Here is a 21,212-nt window from a genome sequence, read left to right as displayed (position 1 = left end):
AAGCTGGATAAACACATGAGGGAGTTAAGAATCAAAGAATGTATGAATGTGGTGAGATGGAGTAAGGGAGGAAGCCTGGGAGGCACATGAATGTTTGTGATTTCTCAGCTTTATTGTTTTCCTTTTGTAACCCACGTAACATGTACCATAGAAAGCTGAGTTAGTATTGAATCGGATATCTGGAAATTTATTATCAACTAACTGTTTACACTCATATTATGTCCCAGGCTTACACACACAGTCTGGGTCACATGCTTCCGTTGGTGATGATTATATTCTTTATTTAAGTGCCTGTGGAGGGACGACCAGAGTCAACATGGGGTTGCCTGAACTTCAGAAGTGTTTAGAGACCTCTGCACAGGCCTCTGACCAACTCTTAGAACAGACGGAAGGAGTTGGGTAAGTCTGTCAAACATTTGACAAAGTGTCAAAAAATAGACTTCTGAGAGCTCTTCGGCATGCACCCAGCCCTGCCATTCAAGTGCTCTGCCCGTGGAACCGGTTTTCAGCTGCCTTTCAAAGTGGTCCCGCGCCGCCAATTTATTCTAAAAATCGTGTTCTCTTACTGAGATATTTGTATCATTGATAGTCACAGGTGAGGTGCCGGAAGACTGGAGGTTGACTAACGTGATGTCACTGTTTAAGAAGGGTGGTAAGGACTGACCAGGGAACTATAGACCAGCGAGCCTGATATTGGTGGTGGGCAAGTTGTTGGAGGGAATCCTGAGGGACAGGATTTACATGTATTTGGAAAGGCAAGGACTCATTAGGGATAGTCAGCATGGCTTTGTGCATGGGAAATCATGTCTCACAAACTTGATTGAGTTTTTTAGAAGAAGTAACAAAGAGGATTGATGAGGGCAGAGCAATAGATGTGATCTATATGGACTTCAGTAAGGCATTCAACAAAATTCCCCATGGGAGATTGGTTAGCAAAGTTAGATCTCACGGAATACATGGAGAACTAGCCAATTGGATACAGAACTGGCTCAAAGGTAGAAGACAGATGGTGGTGGTGGAGGGTTGTTTTTCAGACTGGAGGCCTGTGACCAGTGGAGTGCCACAAGGATCGGTGCTGGGTCCACTACTTTTTGTCATTTATATAAATGATTTGGATGTGAGCATAAGAGGTACAGTTAGTAAGTTTGCAGATGACACCAAAATTGAAGCTGTTGTGGACAGCAAAGAGGGTTTCCTCAGATTACAACAGGATCTTGATCAGATGGGCCAATGGGCTGAGAAGTGGCAGATGGAGTTTAATTCAGATAAATGTGAGGTGCTGCATTTTGGGAAAGCAAATCTTAGCAGGACTTATACATTTAATGATAAGGTCCTAGGGAGTGTTGCTGAACAAAGAGACCTTGGAGTGCAGGTTCATAGCTCCTTGAAAGTGGAGTCGCAGATAGAAGGATAGTGAAGAAGGCGTTTGGTATGCTTTCCTTTATTGGTCAGAATATTGAGTACAGGAGTTGGGAGGTTATGTTGCGGCTGTACAGGACATTGGTTAGGCCACTTTTGGAATATTGCGTGCAATTCTGGTCTCCTTCCTATCGGAAGGATGTTGTGAAACTTGAAAGGTTCAGAAAAGATTTACAAGGATGTTGCCAGGGTTGGAGGATTTGAACTACAGGGATAGGCTGAATAGGCTGGGGCTGTTTTCCCTGGAACATCGGACGCTGAGGGGTGACCTTATAGAGGTTTATAAAATCATGAGGGGCATGGATAGTGTAAATAGACAAAGTCTTTTCCCTGCAGCAGGAGTCTCCAGAACTAGAGGGCATAGGTTTGGGGTGAGAGGGGAAAGATATAAAAGAGACCTAAGGGGCAATGTTTTCACACAGAGGGTGGTACATGTATGGAATGAGCTGCCAGAGGATGTGGTGGAGGCTGGTATAATTGCAACATTTAAGAGGCATTTGGATGGGTGTATGAATAGGAAGGGTTTGGAGGGATATGGGCCGGTTGCTGGCAAGTGGGACTAGATTGGGTTGGGATATCTGGTTGACATGGACTAGTTGGACTGAAAGGTCTGTTTCGGTGCTGTACATCTCTATGATTCTATGACTATCTATCGTTGACTGGCTGATGGCTGCCTGACTATCACAGCTCATGATGTGATTTCGCTGTCTCACATATATAATGTCTTCCCGAGATATGTGCAATAATATAGCAGCTTCCTTCCTCACAGGGAGATGGAAACCTGCTCTATAAATATACACAAGGTACATTATACATTAGGGTAAAGCTTTGATGACTCCTTACATGATTCTCATGGCTCAACTGTCTAGCTTCTCAGTGCAGGATTCTGTCAGTTGTTGTGAGTGGATGTGTGTCTGGTTCAGTATCAGAATCATCATCATATACAACACACATCTGATCAGGTATGACTTGGATATGTTGGGTGTTTCATCGTGGGAATCGATCATTTGTTCTGACAGCTCTGCATGACCTGGGCCAGAAACAATGCTGCAATATCTTTCTTCAACACCACGTCTTTGTTAGAAGCTTGAACTCAGAAGCTCTAGAGTCCCAGTGCAAGGCGAGATAACTGTCTGCCTGCTCATTGATTGTGTTCTTGTACCTTTCCCTCCCTATATTCCAACAAAGCATCATGTCAGGTTGGGAGGCTGGTGGGATTGCGTGGGAAGGACTGTGTACATCTGGCACCCAAACATGAGAACAGCTGGTGATGCGAAATCATTACCCAACGGAAGACCTCGTAGATTGAGCATAGCTATCTGAAAATCTTCACAAGCTGCTACTCATTTAATAACCATAGACCTCAGTGTCCAGGCTGTGTGTTCTGAGAGACCATTAGACAGGAGAAAGTGAGGAGGGGAGGGCATGTTTTGAATACCTTGTTTCCTGCACAGGTTTTGAAGGATACATTACTGGCCTGATATTGGATACAATTTGCTGAGAGACACTGAACATACTGGACGTGGAGATTAATGTGTCAATAATGAGTGGTTATGGTAAAGTCACCATAATCCCACCACACCATTGGGCTGCTCCCTCATTAGAGAGAGACCTCTGGTGATGGTTTAACCTGAGTGTCACCACGGCCCTGATGAGGGGAGAGGTTGAGAAGGAGTTTCCTTCACGGAAACCTCAGGAATTGAAGCCACACTGCTAGCATCACTCACCAGCTGTCCAAACAACTGAGCTAACCAAACTGGTTCTCACATAATTCTCACAAAAGGGACTTTGGTGAAATAGTTACCAGGTTGGAATGGTGTCCTGTGATTTGATCAGCTGATCAGTGTTTATATTGCAGCCATGATAATAGGTAAATTCCCACACTCATCTCTCAGAACGTTTGTCCCCATGTGACACAATCTCGTTTTGCCTTGTTGTAGAGTTTGTGGAACAATCATTTATTTGTCTTTGAAGTTTACATTCCCAGAGCATCGCAGATGATCTTGGACAGAGCAGAGGGAATGGGATGTAGTGGCTCAGGGACATGGTTTAGGATTCCCTCTGATCGTGACATTTTTGAGCTGATGGAGCTCGTCTTAATCAAATGGATCTTGCTGGACCTGCTCTGTTTGACCGAACAAAACCAATAAGATCAACATGGAGGTCATCTTTGACTCAGAATCGAGATTATCCACCTAGTGGTGAGGAGGAATATTTCTGCACTGAGCAGGAGTTGGAGATCCTGAAGGAGCTTTGGGAATAGTTATCTGTGAGTGAAGTTTGACTTGTATTTCAATCTCACAACATTGTCATAATGAAGGATCATGTGAGAGGCTTTTGGCAGGTCATTGACACCAGTTTGTGGGTCACTATTAAAAATGAAATGCTGCTGAATAGATCGATATGTAACCTACCTTTGGATTCCAAAGACTGGAGCAGTTGGCCTGAGCTGTTTTAAGGATCTTCAAACCAAATGTAACCATGTCATCCTGTGCTAGACACACTCAGTGGTCTTTCTGGAATGCCTCTGCTCCCAACTTAGGAAGGCTGCAAGGACCATAACATTGCAGACTGCACTTACTGGAAGATAAAGTGCTTTTGAGAGTTTGCAAACTGCATTGGTAATCTTCCTGCCACACAGATGGCCAAGTAATTCTCAAAGTGGATGCTCCATCTTTGGATGTTTAGTGGGATCAGGTCTGATGCAGTTCGGAGCAGGTTAATCTGAACAGGTTAAGGTGGCCCATGTTGATTTGACAGTGTTGCTGTGAAAAGTGAGGCTGTGTCATGTTGCTGCTGTTAAAAGCTGGATGACAGTTTGTGTCAGACTGATGTCTCATTTCCCCAAAGACTGACGTCATCTGCGATACGGAGACAGCCTTGTTGATTCTCAATAGTTGTGGGAATGTGACCTTCCTGGCTGGTAATCAAAACAGTGATCGGAGAAACCAGTATCTACCAAAGGCTAATGTAAATGTTTCTGTTACTCTGGGGGGAGATGTATGGATCCATATCCAATCTTAGCATTGAGCTTGGAAAAACAGTTTGTGCCTGAAAACTTTGTATTAGATTCTTTCAGGATGGGAATCTTCAGCCAGAACATTCAGGCACCTTGGATCTGAACATACAGGGAGAGTGCAATGTTCTTCAAACCACAAGTCATAGAGTTACATCAGTGAATCTGATGCTCAATTCTGAGAATGATGTGGTTTTCCACCATGGAATCTAATCGCAACTTGAGTTTATCCTGAAGGTAAACATGGATTCACAAGCAGGGTTGGTGCAGGGTTCGGCATTGTCTATCAGATGGAATGTTACATCACCTTTACAGTTACCAGAGGGATCGAACCTGTCTGGGTGGAGGTTACTGAGCTCGGGGAGAGACTTCATGTAGCGCCTGCAATCTTTGTTATTGGAATTGACCCATTGGTTGCTTCATGGACAGTGACATTGCTGAACAATCAATGGTAGAAGGCCCTGCTGTATTGATGGTGTTCGTGGTCTCAGGTTCTGTCCTGAGGAGATGTATGGCTGTTTAAGGTAATCTCAGTGGCAGGGATATCAGAATTGTTGTGAGCAGTCAGCTGGCCCTGTGTACGTTGCATTACATTGTGAACATTTCCTGAGCACAACATGTGTGAGGAGCATAAAAAGATGATGCTTATACTTGGCACAGCCTCAATCTCAGCATTTAGCTCATACTATCCAGTGAAATATCTCCCCCAAGGTCAGGATCCCATCACCAGGTCCCCCTTTACATACACATGGAGAGTCTTTGATATTGATCCAGCTCCCTCAGAACCAGCTCTCAGTGAGCAGAACCTCTGACCCTCCTGTTTACATCTGTCAGCCAGGGCTCCCTGACTGAGCCAGATTAACAGCTCCAATCAGGGAACTCAGATTATCATTGGCCTTGTTCCAATCACAACATCTAGTCCCCTTGGGGCATAGATGAAGATAAAGGTTTCAGTTTTGCTAACAGTCTTCATGGGGTGTTTCTGTCTGTCTGACTGACTGTCTGTCTGACTGGGGTCTGTCTGTCTGACTGGGGTATGTCTGACTGACTGACTGGGGTGTGTCTGTCTGACTGGGGTGTGTCTGTCTGACTGGAGTGTGTCTCTGTCTGTCTGACTAGGGTGTGTCTCTGTCTGACTGGAGTGTGTCTGTCTGACTGAGGTGTGTCTGTCTGACTGGGGCGTGTCTGTCTGACTGAGGTGTGTCTGTCTGACTGAGGTGTGTCTGTCTGACTGGGGTGTGTCTGCCTGTCTGACTGGGGCGTGTCTGTCTGACTGCGGTGTGTCTGTCTGACTGGGGTGTGTCTGTCTGACTGGGGTGTGTCTGTCTATCTGATTGGGGTGTGTCTGTCTGTCTGACTGGGGTGTCTTTCTGACTGGGGTGTGTCTCTGACTGGAGTGTCTCTGTCTGTCTGACTGGGGTGTGTCTCTGTCTGACTGGGGTGTGTCTCTGTCTGATTGGGGTGTGTCTTTGTCTGTCTGACTGAGGTGTGTCTGTCTATCTGGGATGTATCTCTGTCTGTCTGACTGGGGTGTGTCTCTCTGTCTGACTGAAGTGGGTCTGTCTGTCTGACTGGAGTGTGTCTCTGTCTGACTGGGGTGTATCCCTGTCTGTCTGACTAGGGTGTGTATCTGTCTGTCTGACTGGGGTATGTCTCTGTCTGTCTGACTGGGGTATGTCTCTGTCTGTCTGACTGGGGCGTGTCTGTCTGACTGGGATATGTCTCTGTCTGACTGGAGTGTGTCTCTGTCTGACTGGGGTGTATCTGTCTGTCTGACTGGGGTATGTCTCTGTCTGTCTGACTGGGGTGTGTCTCTGTCTGTCTGACTGGGGCATGTCTGTCTGACTGGGGTATGTCTCTATCTGTCTGACTGGAGTGTGTCTCTGTCTGTCTGACTGGAGTGTGTCTGTCTGTCTGACTGGGGTATGTCTCTGTCTGTCTGACTGGGGTGTGTCTGTCTGTCTAACTGGGGTGTGTCTGTCTGTCTGACTGGGGTGTGTCTGTCTGACTGGGGTGTGTCTGTCTGTCTGTATGGGGTGTGTCTGTCTGACTGTATGGGGTGTGTCTGTCTGTCTAACCGGGGTGTGTCTGTCTGTCTAACCGGGGTGTGTCTGTCTGTCTGACTGGGGTGTGTCTGTCTGTCTAACCGGGGTGTGTCTGTCTGTATGGGGTGTGTCTGTCTGTCTAACTGGGGTGTGTCTGTCTGTCTAACCGGGGTGTGTCTGTCTGTCTAACCGGGGTGTGTCTGTTTGTCTGACTGGGGTGTGTCTGTCTGTCTAACCGGGGTGTGTCTGTCTGTCTGACTGGGGTGTGTCTGTCTGACTGGGGTGTGTCTGTCTGTCTGTATGGGGTGTGTCTGTCTGTCTGTATGGGGTGTGTCTGTCTGACTGTATGGGGTGTGTCTGTCTGTCTAACCGGGGTGTGTCTGTCTGTCTGTCTGACTGACTGCAGTTTGCTCCTGGACCATGTGGCTGTAAGCTGTAGGTGGGTGTTTGGACGTGTCTTTGACATTGTTCCTCAGTTGGCTCCTGTTACACAGGTAGCTGTTGAGCATCATGTCACAATCTGGGTTTCTCTGATGAGTTCTTGGAGATTTTAGCTTAATGTCAGTTTAATTTTAATATATAAATATTGTTGCGTGTTTTTGCTTTACAAAGCTGCAGCTATCCTCTCAATATCTTTCAAAGTCAGAAAGTTAAGTTGGCTTCAGACTGATTTTTTTTTAAAAGTGAGACAGAGAACTCACATCTGTTTATTGCTATGGTGTAGTGGTATCCTTCAGTTCTGGTTACTAACATCAGCTCAGGACCGAAACCTGACATTGGTGGTGGGTGAGTTATTGGAGGGGATTCGGAGGGACAGGATCGACATGTATTCGGAAAGGCAGGGACTGATTAGGGATAGTCAGCATGGCTTGGTGCTTGGGAAATCATGTCTCACTAACTTGATAGACAAAGTCTTTTTCCTGGGGTGGGAGAGTCCAAAGGTAGAGGGCTTAGGTTTAAGGTGAGAGGGGAAAGAGTTAAAAGGGACCTAAGGGGCAACTTTTTCACACAGAGGGTAGTGTGTCCATGGAATGAGCTGCCAGCGGAAGTGGTACAATTCTCACATTAAAAGGCAACTGGATGGATATATGAATAGGAAGGGTTTGGAGAGATATGGGCCAAATGCTGGAAAATGACAATAAAGGTGATTCACTTCAATTCAATGCAAATAGGATTAGATTCATTTAAGATATCTGGTTGGTGCGGACATGTTGGACTGAGGGGTCTGTTTTTGTGCTGTACACCTGTGTGACTCCAGGATTTGATTGTGAGGAGATATGATGGAATATAATGTGAGGAGATAGTAGAAAGAGTAGAGGAACTGAATATTATTTAAATTGGGAAAGACTATAAAGAAACTGCAATACAGAGGGATGTGAGAGTTCTTTGCATTATCACAAAAAGCTAGCATTGGTTGTCAGTGGTTGATAGAGAAGGTAAATGGAATGTTGGCCTTTTATTCAATGGGAATGGAGTATATATGTGAGGAGGTTTTGCTAACACTATACAAGGTAATAGTCAGACCACAGCCAGAATGCTGTGACCAGTTTTGTGGCTGTTCTCTCAGGAAGGATAGACTGGTATAGGAGGCAGTTCAGAGCAGGGTCACTCAGCTGACCCTGGGCATGGAGGGGCTGTCTCATGAGGAGCAGTTGGTAGGTCAGAGCTGTACTCACTGGAGTTTATAAGGATGGGAGGTGACCTTATTGGAACGTACATGGTTCTTAGGGAACCTGACAGGGGAGATGTGGAAAGGTTGTTTCTCGTTGTGGGAGAGTCCGGGACCACAGGAATTAATCTCAGAATAAGGAATCAGACATTTAGACAGAGATAAGGAGGAATTTCTTGTCTCAGAGGGGAGTGAGTCTGTGGAATTCTTTACCGCAGAGGGCTGTCGAGGTTGTTAAGCATATTCGAGTCTGAGAAAGTCAGATTTTCAATCAGGAAAGAAAATGGCAAGAAAATGGAGTTGAGGAACATCACCAGAGTAGCCATGATCTCATTGAATAGTGCATCAGACTTGATGGGCTGAATGGTCTGTTTCTATTCCTGCTTTTTTATGGGATTACGCTATTATCTTTCTAACCGTCTGTACCCCCAACTGACTGCCCCCATGATGTGCTTTGGGGTTTGCTCTGTTAGTCCATGTAACATATACCAGAGAGAGCCAGGCTCATGGTGAATCAGGTATCTGGAAGTTTATTAACAACTAACAATCTAGGCTAAAATACTTTTCAGACTTATGTCTGAGAAGTCTGAGTCATACACTTTTGTAGGTTACTATAATATTTTATTCACAGATGACTGGTTGATTACCAACTGAACATACAGAGAGTTCTTTCTATTGGAGTATCTCATGTTGTGATGCCATCCAGCTGCCTGGGTATGGATATAGTGCCCTTCTCAGATCTGTTCAATAACTCAACAACTGCATAGAGCAGTTGGGCTGAATGGCCTGTTGATCTAATGAAGGTTAGAAGAATATGGTTGTTAGCAATGCATCAGCGGGAAACACTGGACAAGATTCAACTGGAAATAACTCCAGGCAATTGCTAACACAATAAATTGAATTATCAGAATTAGGACAAGACTCATTACTTAGTGCCTAAGAAGGAAATAATTGCTGCTCAATGAGTGCTTAATACAGACCTGTAAGGGTCTGCCCTCCAAAATACATCGGAGGTCCTGTCAGTCATGGTTAAGTCTGAGATTTCTGTAAATGCTCCGAAATTGGGATGGTTTTTGTGGGTAACTCAACAATATCACAATCAAAATTCTGTTGAACGTTGTTGTAATAAATCAGTTAAATATCACATGGTTTCAAAGATTCATTTCGAGTTCCCGATTTGGAATGAAGCTCCTTCAAGTGGCCGTGTGTGGATTCGATTTGATTGTCCTGTGTATAACCACGGTCAGTCTAGAGAAATTCTTTATTGATTGTGGATCCTGCAACAAAATAAAATAGGCAATAAAATGCAAAAATAACAGAAACAAAGATTAACTCATGAATGCATTGAATAATAAATGTACAACCCTCTGTTGTAGTTGGCATTTAACCAGTTTCACCAGGCTCTGGCTTGTTAAAAGTCACTAGAATCACCTGACCTCCCACTCCCACAGCATCATCCTGGAGGATTCAGTTCTTGTGAAGTCCCTTACCCCCTCACTAACCATCTCCTGCTCTCGGCTCTCATAAAGTCATTCAGCACAACCACAGACCTTCGATCCAACTAGTCTACGCCAACCATAATCCCGAACTAAACCAGTCCCAGCTGCCTGACCTGGCCCATATCCCTCTGAACCTTTCCTATTCATCTACTTCTCTTTTAAACATTGTAACCGCACCCTCGCTCTCTGAGGAAGAGCGCCTCCAAAGCAGAACAATGCTGATCATCCCCAGCCCAGCCCCTAGCATGAGCTCATTCTTCTATCCCTTTCCACCTGCATTCCCCCCCCCCCCCCCCCCCCCCCCCCGCCCACCTCGGCTCACTTCCCAACCACCCCCTTCTGCAGGGGAACACCGAGGACCCCACTGACACCTTATATTACGCCACCCCCTTTATTCTAGTGTTGGGGTATTAACTCCTGTAACAGCTCTTTTAACAGAGGAATAGATTCACTTTGCTTACAATTCCTTTCTATAAGCATTCTACACTGTCTCAGTGCTAACTACAATAAACAGGACGGTCACTTACTGAGCACAATCCTCGATGTTTCCATTTTCCGCAACATTATCTTTCCAGAACGATCCTTCACCTGCAACGGTCAGAGAGCAGCCAAGGGGAAGGACGTCAAGACAATGGCCATGCAAATCTGGGACAACCTTATAGAGAAAACGTTGGAGAAACTCAGCAGGTTTGGCAGTATCAGTGGAGAGAGAAACACAGTTAATGTTCCATGCCTGGTCTGGCTCTTCTCCAGATGTTCTGAACTCAAAATCAGACTCCGAACATTAACTCTGTTTCTCTCCAAACAGATACTGCCAGATCTGCGGAGTTTCTGCAGCGTTCTCTCTGTATCTGTTTCAGATTTCCAGCACTGGTACTGGTTTGCAAAATATTTTCCAAATCTTTAACCCATTACTGACTTTGTATTTTGCTCAGAAGCCTCCTCAATGATGCTGACTCAGCATGCACTAGAAGCTGCAGCTCAGAAGGCTCTTGTGGTGGAGTGGTAGTGTCCCTAGGTCTGAGCTAGGAGAACTGGTTCAAATCCCACTAGGTGGATAGGCCATACTAAATTGCCCTTAGTGTTCAGGGATGTACAAGCTGGGTGGGTTAGCCATGGGAAACACAGGGTTACAGGGATAGAGTAGGGGAGTGGGTCTGGGTGGGATACTCTTTGGAGGGTCGGTGTGGACTCAATGGGTTGAATGGCCTGCTTCCACACTGTAGGGGTTCTATGATTCTATGATCTGAGTGTCTTATTCAGCCATTTTAGTGGATAGTTAGTTCAGAATCACATTGCTGTCGGTCTGAGTCACATATAGACTGGTCAACGGCAGCAAATTCCCTTCCCTGAAGGACATTAGTGAACCACATGGGTTATTACAGTAATCAATAGTGATTACATCATCATTATTAGGTTAGTCTTTAATTTCATTTTGTTTGTAAATTTAAAATGTACCATCTGCAGGCAGGCCTGGATAGGCATCTTGATGATACCACACTGAGGTGTTGCCTCTTCTTAGTCTCTCACTCAACACACAATAAGCTAGTTTTTGTTTAAATTGACCACTCGGTAATGTCGCCTAACCTAAACTAACCGAAAACATGACACATACCAGACCTTCAATCCATCGCAATGTTTGTATATCCTCACGGAGGTGAAAGTTCCTCACTTCGGGCTCGATCTGACCACATTTCAGCAAAATCTCATTTTCATTGAGTTGATGGGGAAGGTTTCTCTCCACAGGGACCAATGAATTTTCTCCCACTATCATCCCATACCACCTGCCCCATCCCCATGGCACTCACCTTGTCCAGTGCCACTTGCTGTAGTTGGGAGAACTCTCCTGTGACCAGATATCCCGGACTGGAATCCCTGGCGCCAGGACCCGATTTGAATGTGGCTGGGCACCTGGACAGTGCTGGTCACCCAAAATTATCTCTTACCATTATCCTATGGGCACAGTTGGCACAGACCATCGTTTCTCCCGGCACTGAGCCAGGACTGACAGCTCATCACACACAGTTGTACCCTCAGAGCCCCAGCACCAGAGCTCACTGCCTGTACCTACCCCTCCCAGCTTCCTGCTCACTCCCCTATACCCACAGTAGCTTCTTCTCATTGTTCAACATGGGGCCATCACATTGAGGGAAACCTTCAAACAATTCACAACATTAACCTTTATTTACAACTATCAAAAGCCATCAGAGTTCAAACTGAAACTGCATTGCACTCCTTGAAATCAAACAAATTGCTGACGTACTGAGCAGCAAGTTTGTTTACAGCCAATGAGGGTTTACTGCCTCCAACTGTCACCTAACGGATGCCAGGTTAACCCAGTTTGGTCTTGGCAGTGCCCACACTCTGATCAGGCAGAAGGTGATCGTCCTCCCAATCAAAGCCTCATCTCCTCCCTCAGAACACTGCTCCTGCTCTCCCAGTTCCTCCATCATTGCCCCCACACACGCACACACTCACTCACACACACACCCACAGACACACACACACTCACTCACACACACCCACACCCATACACAAGTACACACACAGACACACACACACACTCACTCACACACACACCCACACACACACACAGACACACACACATTCACTCACACACACCCACACCCATACACAAGTACACACACAGACACACACACACACGCACTCACTCATACACACCCACACACACACACCCACAATCACACTCACTCACACACACGCACTCACTCATACACACCCACACCCACAATCACACTCACTCACACACACACACTCACTCACACCCATGCAGCCACATTCACACACTCACTCACACACACACCCACACACACACACAGACACACACACATTCACTCACACACACACCCACACACACACGCACTCACTCATACACACCCACACACACACACCCACACACACACTCACACACTCACTCACACACACCCACGCAGCCACATTCACACACTCACTCACACACACACACACACTCACACACACTCACCCATACGCACATTCACACCACACACACACCCTCCCCCCACACACACACTCACCCTCATTCACCCACACACACACTCACTCCCACACACACACACACACATTCACTCACACCCTCCCCCCACACACACTCACCCACATTCACACACACATACACACACACTCACACCCATATACACACACCCTCCCCCCACACACATACTCACCCACATTCACAGACACACATACATAACACACACATACAACCTTCCTAGACACACATGCACATACACACACATCCTCCCTAAACACACATTCAGCCACGCACATTCACACACTCACCCACACACACTCACACCCACACACACAACCTTCCTACACATACATGCACGTATACACACACCCTCCCTACACATACACACTCATTCACATTCACACACACACACACCAACACACAGGCACACACTCACACATGCACACTCACACACACCCTTCCCACACACACACACACACATACACACACATACACTCATGTACACACCCTGCCCACACTTACACAAATACACACTTTCTCATATACCGCCACTCACACCCTCACATACCAACACCTTCCCCTCCCCCCACACAAACATACTTACACACACACACACCCACACACACGCAAACATATTTACACACACACACACACACAAACATACTTACACACACACACACACAAGCATACTTACACACACAAACATATTTACACACACACACACACCCACACACACGCAAACATATTTACACACACACAAGCATACTTACACACACACACAAACATACTTACACACACACACACACACACACACACCCTCCCCAAATCAGGGAACTCATATTCTATGGGGTCCACCTGGCAAACACCGTTCCAATCAGTACAAGTCCTAATGTCCTAGAGCTGAACAGCTCTGTGTGTTAACTCCAAGCTGACTTCACTTCTTGTTGCTGCATTAGGAATGACTCTGATTAGACAGTCTCTACGGAAACAGCTCATACCTGTATCAGTATCAGTCATCCGTACAGAGATGAGGGTCACCTGGTCTCGATCCGCAGTGGATCTGCATTCATTGTGTGGAAGAGACAGACACATTCAGAGGTGAAATCAGAATTACAAAATCCAACTACAACATTGACCCATCTTAACTCAGCAGCTCATTCTATATCTCTCAGCCTTTTTAACAATGTTCATTGTTAGTTAAACTATCCCTGAGGAGCAGGCGAGTAAACTCTGAACAGCATGTTGGAGTTTTCATCAGTTTTTTGTTTTGAGGTGGATGAGTTAGAGAGCTTCCAGTAGACAGCTCTGATCATTGGGAACACAGCCTTAAAATTCCTGAGGGAAAAGGGACAACAAGATTCATTTAACCCAGATATAAACTGGAAAAGTCCGATTGGTGGTAATATCCTGGATGAGGAGTTCATTAAATTGTTTTGAGATTATTTCTTAGAGTATCATCTTCTGGAACCAGCCGGAGAGCAGGATATAATAGATTTGGTTTTGTATAATGTAGCAGGATTAATTAATGACCTCAGAGTAAAGCCCCCCTCGAGGTAGCAGCAACCACAACATGACTAAATTTTACATCCATCATGCAAACAAGAAGATTGGCTCTAAATCTAATAATTTAACCCTAAATAAGGGCAGCTGTACGGACAGAAAGCTGAGCTAGCTGAAGTGAACGGGCATTCTTGGCTCGGGATAGATGCAATGGCAGATATTTATGGAGACATTTCAGCATATTCCAATGATGTACACTCCTATAATAAAGGAATATTCTAAACAGAGGACCCACCATCCATAGTTTGCTAAAGAAGTTAGGAGAAACATCAGACTTAAGGAAACAGCATATAATTTCAGAAAGGTGAGGGTCGGCTCAGATCATTGATCAGAATATAAGGATTGCTAGAGAATGGCTAAAAGGTTAACTCAGGAACAAGTGCCAATTGGTTGACAGGAAGTGAGCTAGTAATGTAAAATAAATTTCTGTAAGAATCTGAAAAGAAAAAGAACAAGTAAAGTGAGCCATCTCCATTTGCCCTTGAACTGAATGTCTCACTTTCAGAGGGCAGTTAGGAATCAACCCCATTGCTGTGAGTCTGGAGTCACGTGTAGGCCAGACTGGGTCAACATGGCAGATTTACCTCCCTCTAGGACATTAATGAACTCAATAGGTTTTTATGACAATCAATGAGAGGTTCATGTTTATCATCACCGGGACTAATTTTATGTCCCTGATTAACTTTATCTCTCTGATTAATTAAATGAGTTTAAACTTCATCAGCAGCTACGCTGGGATTTGATCCTATTCCTGAGGTTATTAGCCAGGGCCTCTGGATTATGCGCTAAGTGACATCACCTCTAACATCACCGCCTCCCCCAGTTCGTGCTTTACAAAAGATGTTGAAAAGTTGGTGAAATTTTCTCCACCACGCCCATTAAGTGATACAATGCTGCCTCACTGTATTATAAGTAATCAAGAGTATTGGCAGGAATTGTAGCTGTCACTACAGCTATGTCACAGTTAGTCAGAGTTCTTTACCCTGACTCAATGGATTCTCCAAATAAACATTGATGGAATTGGCTCACACAGCAGGATCACCTCCCCGGAATGAACAGGCAGTAGGATGTTTCACAGTATCCCTTATCCGTAGCTGACTAGATTCCCTACAGTGTGGAAACAGGCCCTTCGGCCCAACAAGTCCACACCCAACCCTCCGAAAAGTATCCCACCCAAACCCATTCCCCTATATTTAACTCTGACTAATGCACCTAACCTACACATCCCTGAACGCTATGGGTAATTTAGCATGACCAATTCACCCTAACCTGCACATCTTTGGATTGTGGGAGGAAGCCCACACAGACACAGGGAGAATGTACAAACTCCCCAGAGACAGTCACCCGAGGGTGGAATTGAACCCAGGTCCCCGGCGCTGTGAGGCAGCAGTGCTAACCACTCTATAACAGTTAATAAAGAGTTGCCCATTATTCACCTACAGTGTGACAGTTTGAAATATGAGCTTTAACCACAGATTCTGTCCCCTATCACTCTTCTGTGCCTACTTGCTGAACAGAACCCATTATTTTAGCAATAATGATACTCACTGATGCGAAGTGATGTCTTTTGCCTCTGTTTAAACAACAGAAATAAAATACTTTACGTTGTGGAAATGATAAATGAAACTGATTAAAGCAGAGTTACTCTGATATGCTGCACTCCCAAACTGATCTGATGTCAATCCCAAACCCTGGAACTGTATTGCAGACTGGGACTGCTGGTCACCCTGAGACATGATCACATCTTCCGATCACTCCTAGTGTCTGGTTTTATCATTGAATTGAATTTCACATCACCCTGGGGAATGGAATTGGATGTAGTGGCCCCGGTACCCACCGCTGACCCTTCCCCCCGCACCATGTTTTTATGCCCAAGGGGGACGCTGTGAGTGGGGTATGTGCCTGCAGCTGACAGATGCCCTCAAGTGACCTCTTCCTACCCAAGATTTCTATTTGTTGTTGGGGGGGCCAGAACCAAGGGTGAGGTCCACAGACTGGGGTTGCGGGGGGTGAAGGGTTGCGGGGGGTGAGGGGGTTGTTGGGGTGAGGGTTGTGGGGGGTGAGGGGGTTGCTGGGGTGAGGGGGTTGCAGGGGGTGAGGAGGTTGCTGGGGGTGAGAGGGTTGCGGGGCGTGAGGGGGTTGCGGGGCGTGAGGGGGTGGCGGGGGGTGAGGGGGTTGCTGGGGTGAGGGGGTTGTGAGGGGTGAGGGGGTTGCTGGGGGTGAGGGGGTTGCAGGGGGTGAGGAGGTTGCTGGGGTGAGGGGGTTGTGGGGGGTGAGAGGGTTGCTGGGGTGAGGAGGTTGCTGGGGTGAGGGGGTTGTGGGGGGTGAGAGGGTTGCTGGGGGTGAGGGGGTTGCTGGGGATGAGGGGGTTGCAGGGGGCATGAGGGAGTTGCGGGGGGTGAGGGGGTTGCTGGGGGTGAGAGGGTTGCGGGGCGTGAGGGGGTTGCTGGGGTAAGGGGGTTGCAGGGGGTGAGGGGGTTGTGGGGCATGAAGGAGTTGCTGGGGGTGAGGGGGTTGCTGGGGTGAGGGGGTTGTGGGTGTGAGGAGGTTGCTGGGGTGAGGGGGTTGTGGGGGTGAGGAGGTTGCTGGGGTGAGGGGGTTGTGGGGGGTGAGGGGGTTGCAGGGGATGAGAGGGATGTGGGGCGTGAGGGGGTTGCTGGGGTGAGGGGGTTGTGGGTCTGAGGGGGTTGCTGGGGGTGAGGTGGTTGTGGGGGGTGAGATGGTTGCGGGGGTGAGGGGGTTGCTAGGGTAAGGGGGTTGCTGGGGATGAGGGGGTTGCAGGGAGTGAGAGGGTTGCGGGACGTGACGGGGTTGCTGGGGTGAGGGGTTTGCTGGGGTGAGGGGGTTGCTGGGGATGAGGAGGTTGCAGGGGTGAGGGGGTTGTGGGGCGTGAGGAGGTTGCTGGGGTGAGGGGGTTGTGGGGGGTGAGAGGGTTGCTGGGGTGAGGGGGTTGCAGGGAATGAGAGGGTTGCTGGGGTGAGGGGGTTGCTGGGGTGAGGGGGTTGCTGGATTTCCTTCCTGAAACCCCCAAGCGATCAGATGCCTTTAGCCTAAGATTTACCCAGCAGCTATTGCCCTGTCCCTAGTTGCACCTTGAGAAGGTGGGGGTGAGCTGCCTTCTTGAACCGCTGCAGCCCACAATGCCCTTGGGGAGAGAATTCCAGGATTTTGATCCAATGACACTGAAAGAACGGTGATATATTTCCAAGTCTGGATGGTGAGTGGTGTGGAAGGGAACCTGCAGGGGGTGGTATTCCCATGTATCTGCTGTCCTTGTCCTTCTGGATGGAAGTGGTCATGGGTTTAGCAGATACTATTTGACGATCTTTGGTGAGTTTCTGCAGTGTATCTTGTAGAAAGTACACACTGCTGCTACTGCTACGGTGATAGAGAGAGTGGATGTTGACGGTGGTGGGTGTAGTGACAGACAAGCTGCTTTGTCCTGAATGGTGTTGAGCTTTGTGAGGACTGCACTCATCCAGACAGCTAGACACAAACACCACTGTAGAGAATGCAGGCACTCACCTCACACTGCCACAATGTTCCAGGACATCTCCTTATTGAGTGTGACCCCGCACTCCTACCCTTGCTCTGCTGGTCTCCTCTGTATGACCGTATAGAGGTTTATAAATTCATGAGGGGCATGGATAGGATAAACAGACAAAGTCTCTTCCCTGGGGTTGGGGAGTCCAGAACTAGAGGACATAGGTTTAGGGTGAGAGGGGAAAGATATAAAAGAGACTTAAGGGGCAACATTTTCACTCAGAGGGTGGTACGTGTATGGAATGAGCTGCCAAAGGAGGTGGTGGAGCCTGGTACAATTGCAACATTTAAGAGGCATTTGGATGGGTATATGAATAGGAAGGGTTTGGAGGGATATGGGCCGGGTGCTGGCAGGTGGGACTAGATTGGGTTGGGATATCTGGTCAGCATGACGGGTTGGACTGAAGGGTCTGTTTTCGTGCTGCACATCTCTATGACTCTATGACACCATCAGATTGTAATAGCCATTAAACTGACACAAACAGGCCCCATCCAAACAGGAAGTTCAGGCCTCACACTCAGGCCACTCAGGAGCTTGATGAGGAGCCATTGTCACTGCCAGATAGCAGTCTGCTCCTTCAACTGGATCAGTCATGAGCTGTTGAAGCTTTTCAATGCTGTTGTTCATTTTGGAAGGAAGACCAAAAGAACAGAATATTATTTAAATGGAGAAAAACTACAGAATGCTGCAATACAGAGGACTTGTGGGGCGTGGGAGAGATTTGTACATGAAACACAGAAAGCTCGCACACAGGGGCAGCAGGTAATCAGGAAGGGTCATGGAATGCTGGTCCTTATGTCAAGGGGGTTGGAGTATAAGAGGAGGGAGGTCTTTCAGCAACTGTACAAGGGGCTGGGGAGACCATGTCTGGAGCACTGTGAGCATGTCTGGTCCATTATTTAAGGAAAGCTATCATTTCATTGGAGGCAGCTCACAGAAGGTTCATGAGGAGGTCCCTGGTATGGAGAGATCCTCTTATAAACAAAGATTAAACAGGTTGGGGCTCTACTGACTGGAGTTGAGAAGAATGAGAGGTGACCTCATTGAAATATATTGGATTCTGAAGGGGCTGGACAGGGTCAATGCTGAGAGGGTGTTCCCCCTCATGGGAGAGTCTGGGACCAGAGGGTACAGTCTCAGAATAAAGGGGCACTAATTTCAGACAGAGATGAGGAGGAATTTCTTCTCTCAGAGAGTTGTGAGTCTTTGGAACTCCTTGCCACAGAGAACTGTGGGGCAGAGTCCTCGTGTATATTTAAGGCTGAGATAGAGAGATTCTTGATTAGTCGGGGAATTGAGGGTTCTGGGAAATAATGTAGGGTGCTGGATGTGAGGAATGTTGGATTAGCCATGATCCTAATGATGGCGGAGCTGGCTTGATGGGCCAATTGGCCCACTGCTCCTCCTGACTCTCCTGTTTCTATCTGTCAGCCAGGGCTCCCTGATTGGACCCGGTTAACAGCCCCAGTCAGGGAACTCTGATTCTCTGGAGTCCCCCTGGCTGACATCGTTTCAGATTCTGCAGAAATTGATGGGAGATTAGAATGTGGAGAATAAAAGGGGGACTAACATTCCTTTTCCATATCTGATGATGAACAGTAATCACAGAGTCACACAGCTTGAAAGAAGGCTATTTGGTCCTTTGTATCGGTGCTAGCTCCTCCAGTCAGACTCCTCTGTACTTCCCGTAGCTCTGCAAATGTCTCCTCTCCAGGAACTCAATCAATAAACATGTGCTAATGACCAGCAATGTCTTCACTAAACCCACCTGAAAGGGGCAATAGATGAGAAAGGATACAATAGTGGGCAGCGGGGAGATAATAATTATATTCAATGAGGGACAACGAGAGGTTTATAGGATTCCAATATTCTTTGGTGGTTTTGAACAGATGCTGAGAAACGTCTTACTGTACCTCGCTTTTGCTTTCGATAATTTCTGCATTTGAATCGCAGAACAATGAGACTGATCAGAACCAGCATTGCAATGACAAGGAGCAGAACCAGAAGAAGATTTTCTGAAATAATAGAAATTCGGGATAATTGTTAGCGCCGACAAACTACAAACCAGATGGTCTGAGTGAACGTAGCACCATTAACACTGTCCCTTTCCCAAGGAGGAGAATGATACAAGTTACATTTCAATAGCACTTCCCACAAACACAGGGTGCTACCCAGCCAGTGAAGTACACTCACTGCGATAAAACAAACAGCCGTGGAAGCTGGAAATCAGAAACAAAATCAGAAATTGCTGGAGAATCTCAGCAGGTCTGTCAGCACCCTAGGAGAGAAAGCAGAGTTAACATTCCAGGTCCAGTGACTTTTGTTCAGAACTGAAAGTAGTTCTGAAGAAGGTTCAATGGACTTGAAATATTAACTCTGTTTCTCTCTCCACAGATGCTGCCAGACCTGCTGAGATTCTCCAGCAATTTCTGCTTTACTTTTCTGGAAATAGTCACTGCTATTATGTAGGAAATGACTGCACAGCAAGGTAAGATCCCACAAACAGCAGTGTGATACGGCTAGTAGAAAGTGAGGACTGCAGATGCTGGACATCAGAGTCAAGAGTGTGGTGGCTACAAGCCTCATTCCTGATGAAGGGTTTCGGCCCGAAACGTCGATTCTCCTGCCCCTCGGATGCTGCCTGACCTGTTGTGTTTTGTGGTCTGACTGTCACAGTGGTGTCACTGATGATGATTGAGGGATAAATATTGGCCCCAGGGACAGCTCCTCCACATTCCTCCTGCTCTTGTTCCAAATTGTGGCTGTGGGATTCTCTGTAACTACTCCAAACACCAGACTGGGATAGCAAGGCTTCGGAGAGGAGATTCTCCACAAAGGGGGAAGGAATGAGGGATTCCAGTTACTGGGAGAGACTGGAAATACTGGAACTGTTCTCCTTGGAGTAGGGAGGGTTAAGAGAGATTTAACAGAGATGGTCTATAACCAAGATGAGTTCTCATTCTGTAACCAAGTAGAAACTGTCTCCATTGGCCGGGAGTTGAAAATTAGAAGATGCAGATTGAAGGGAATTGGCAGAACAGTCAGAGGTGATCTGAGGGTAATTTCTATTTACAGAATCAGTTTCCATTCTGGAATGAGGGGTATGGGGGGGGGAATAATGGGAGGGGGAACTAATGGAGTCGTTCTCTTAAAGAGCTGGTACAGGTACAATGAGCTGCATGGCCTCCTTCTGTGCTCATAAAATCCCTACAGTGTGGAAGCAGCCCATTCAGCCCATTGAATCCACACCTGACCCTCCAAAGACCATCCAACTCAAACTCCACCCCCCCACCGTGTAACACTGCATTTCCCTACGGCTAACGCACCGAGCCCACACATTCCTGAACACTATGGGGCAATTTAGCATGGCCAATCCACCCCGACCTGCACGTAGAGTCATAGAGATGTACAGCATGAAAACAGACCCTCAGTCCAACCTGTCCATGC

The 21,212-nt window shown here is 46.9% G+C and overlaps 1 protein-coding gene and 1 long non-coding RNA gene across 2 annotated transcripts in view; one reads left to right on the top strand and one right to left on the bottom strand.

The window, feature by feature from the left end:
* The window catches only part of LOC122539541 (uncharacterized), a 116,874-nt gene that overhangs the window by 92,377 nt on the left and 3,285 nt on the right, over positions 1–21,212 (top strand). Inside the window, exon 4 of the long non-coding RNA XR_015753295.1 lies at positions 289–399. This is a non-coding gene — a long non-coding RNA (uncharacterized LOC122539541). The remainder of the gene's footprint in view (positions 1–288; positions 400–21,212) is intronic.
* Positions 8,664–21,212, bottom strand: part of LOC122539537 (uncharacterized) — a 42,141-nt gene continuing 29,592 nt past the window's right edge. The window contains exons 4-8 of the mRNA XM_043674502.2: positions 19,679–19,780; positions 15,770–15,794; positions 13,660–13,721; positions 10,176–10,236; positions 8,664–9,426 (exon numbers count right to left, since the gene is read on the bottom strand). Coding sequence (XP_043530437.2) covers positions 9,411–9,426; positions 10,176–10,236; positions 13,660–13,721; positions 15,770–15,794; positions 19,679–19,780 — 266 coding nt within the window. The 3' untranslated portion in view covers positions 8,664–9,410. The remainder of the gene's footprint in view (positions 9,427–10,175; positions 10,237–13,659; positions 13,722–15,769; positions 15,795–19,678; positions 19,781–21,212) is intronic.

This window comes from Chiloscyllium plagiosum, unplaced genomic scaffold, assembly GCF_037043375.1.
Source record: "Chiloscyllium plagiosum isolate Xiang-an unplaced genomic scaffold, Cpla_swu_hap1 HiC_scaffold_36, whole genome shotgun sequence".
Classification (NCBI taxonomy): domain Eukaryota; kingdom Metazoa; phylum Chordata; class Chondrichthyes; order Orectolobiformes; family Hemiscylliidae; genus Chiloscyllium; species Chiloscyllium plagiosum.
Note: the sequence above shows the minus strand (reverse complement) of the source record. Positions and strands in the feature narration are given on the sequence as shown.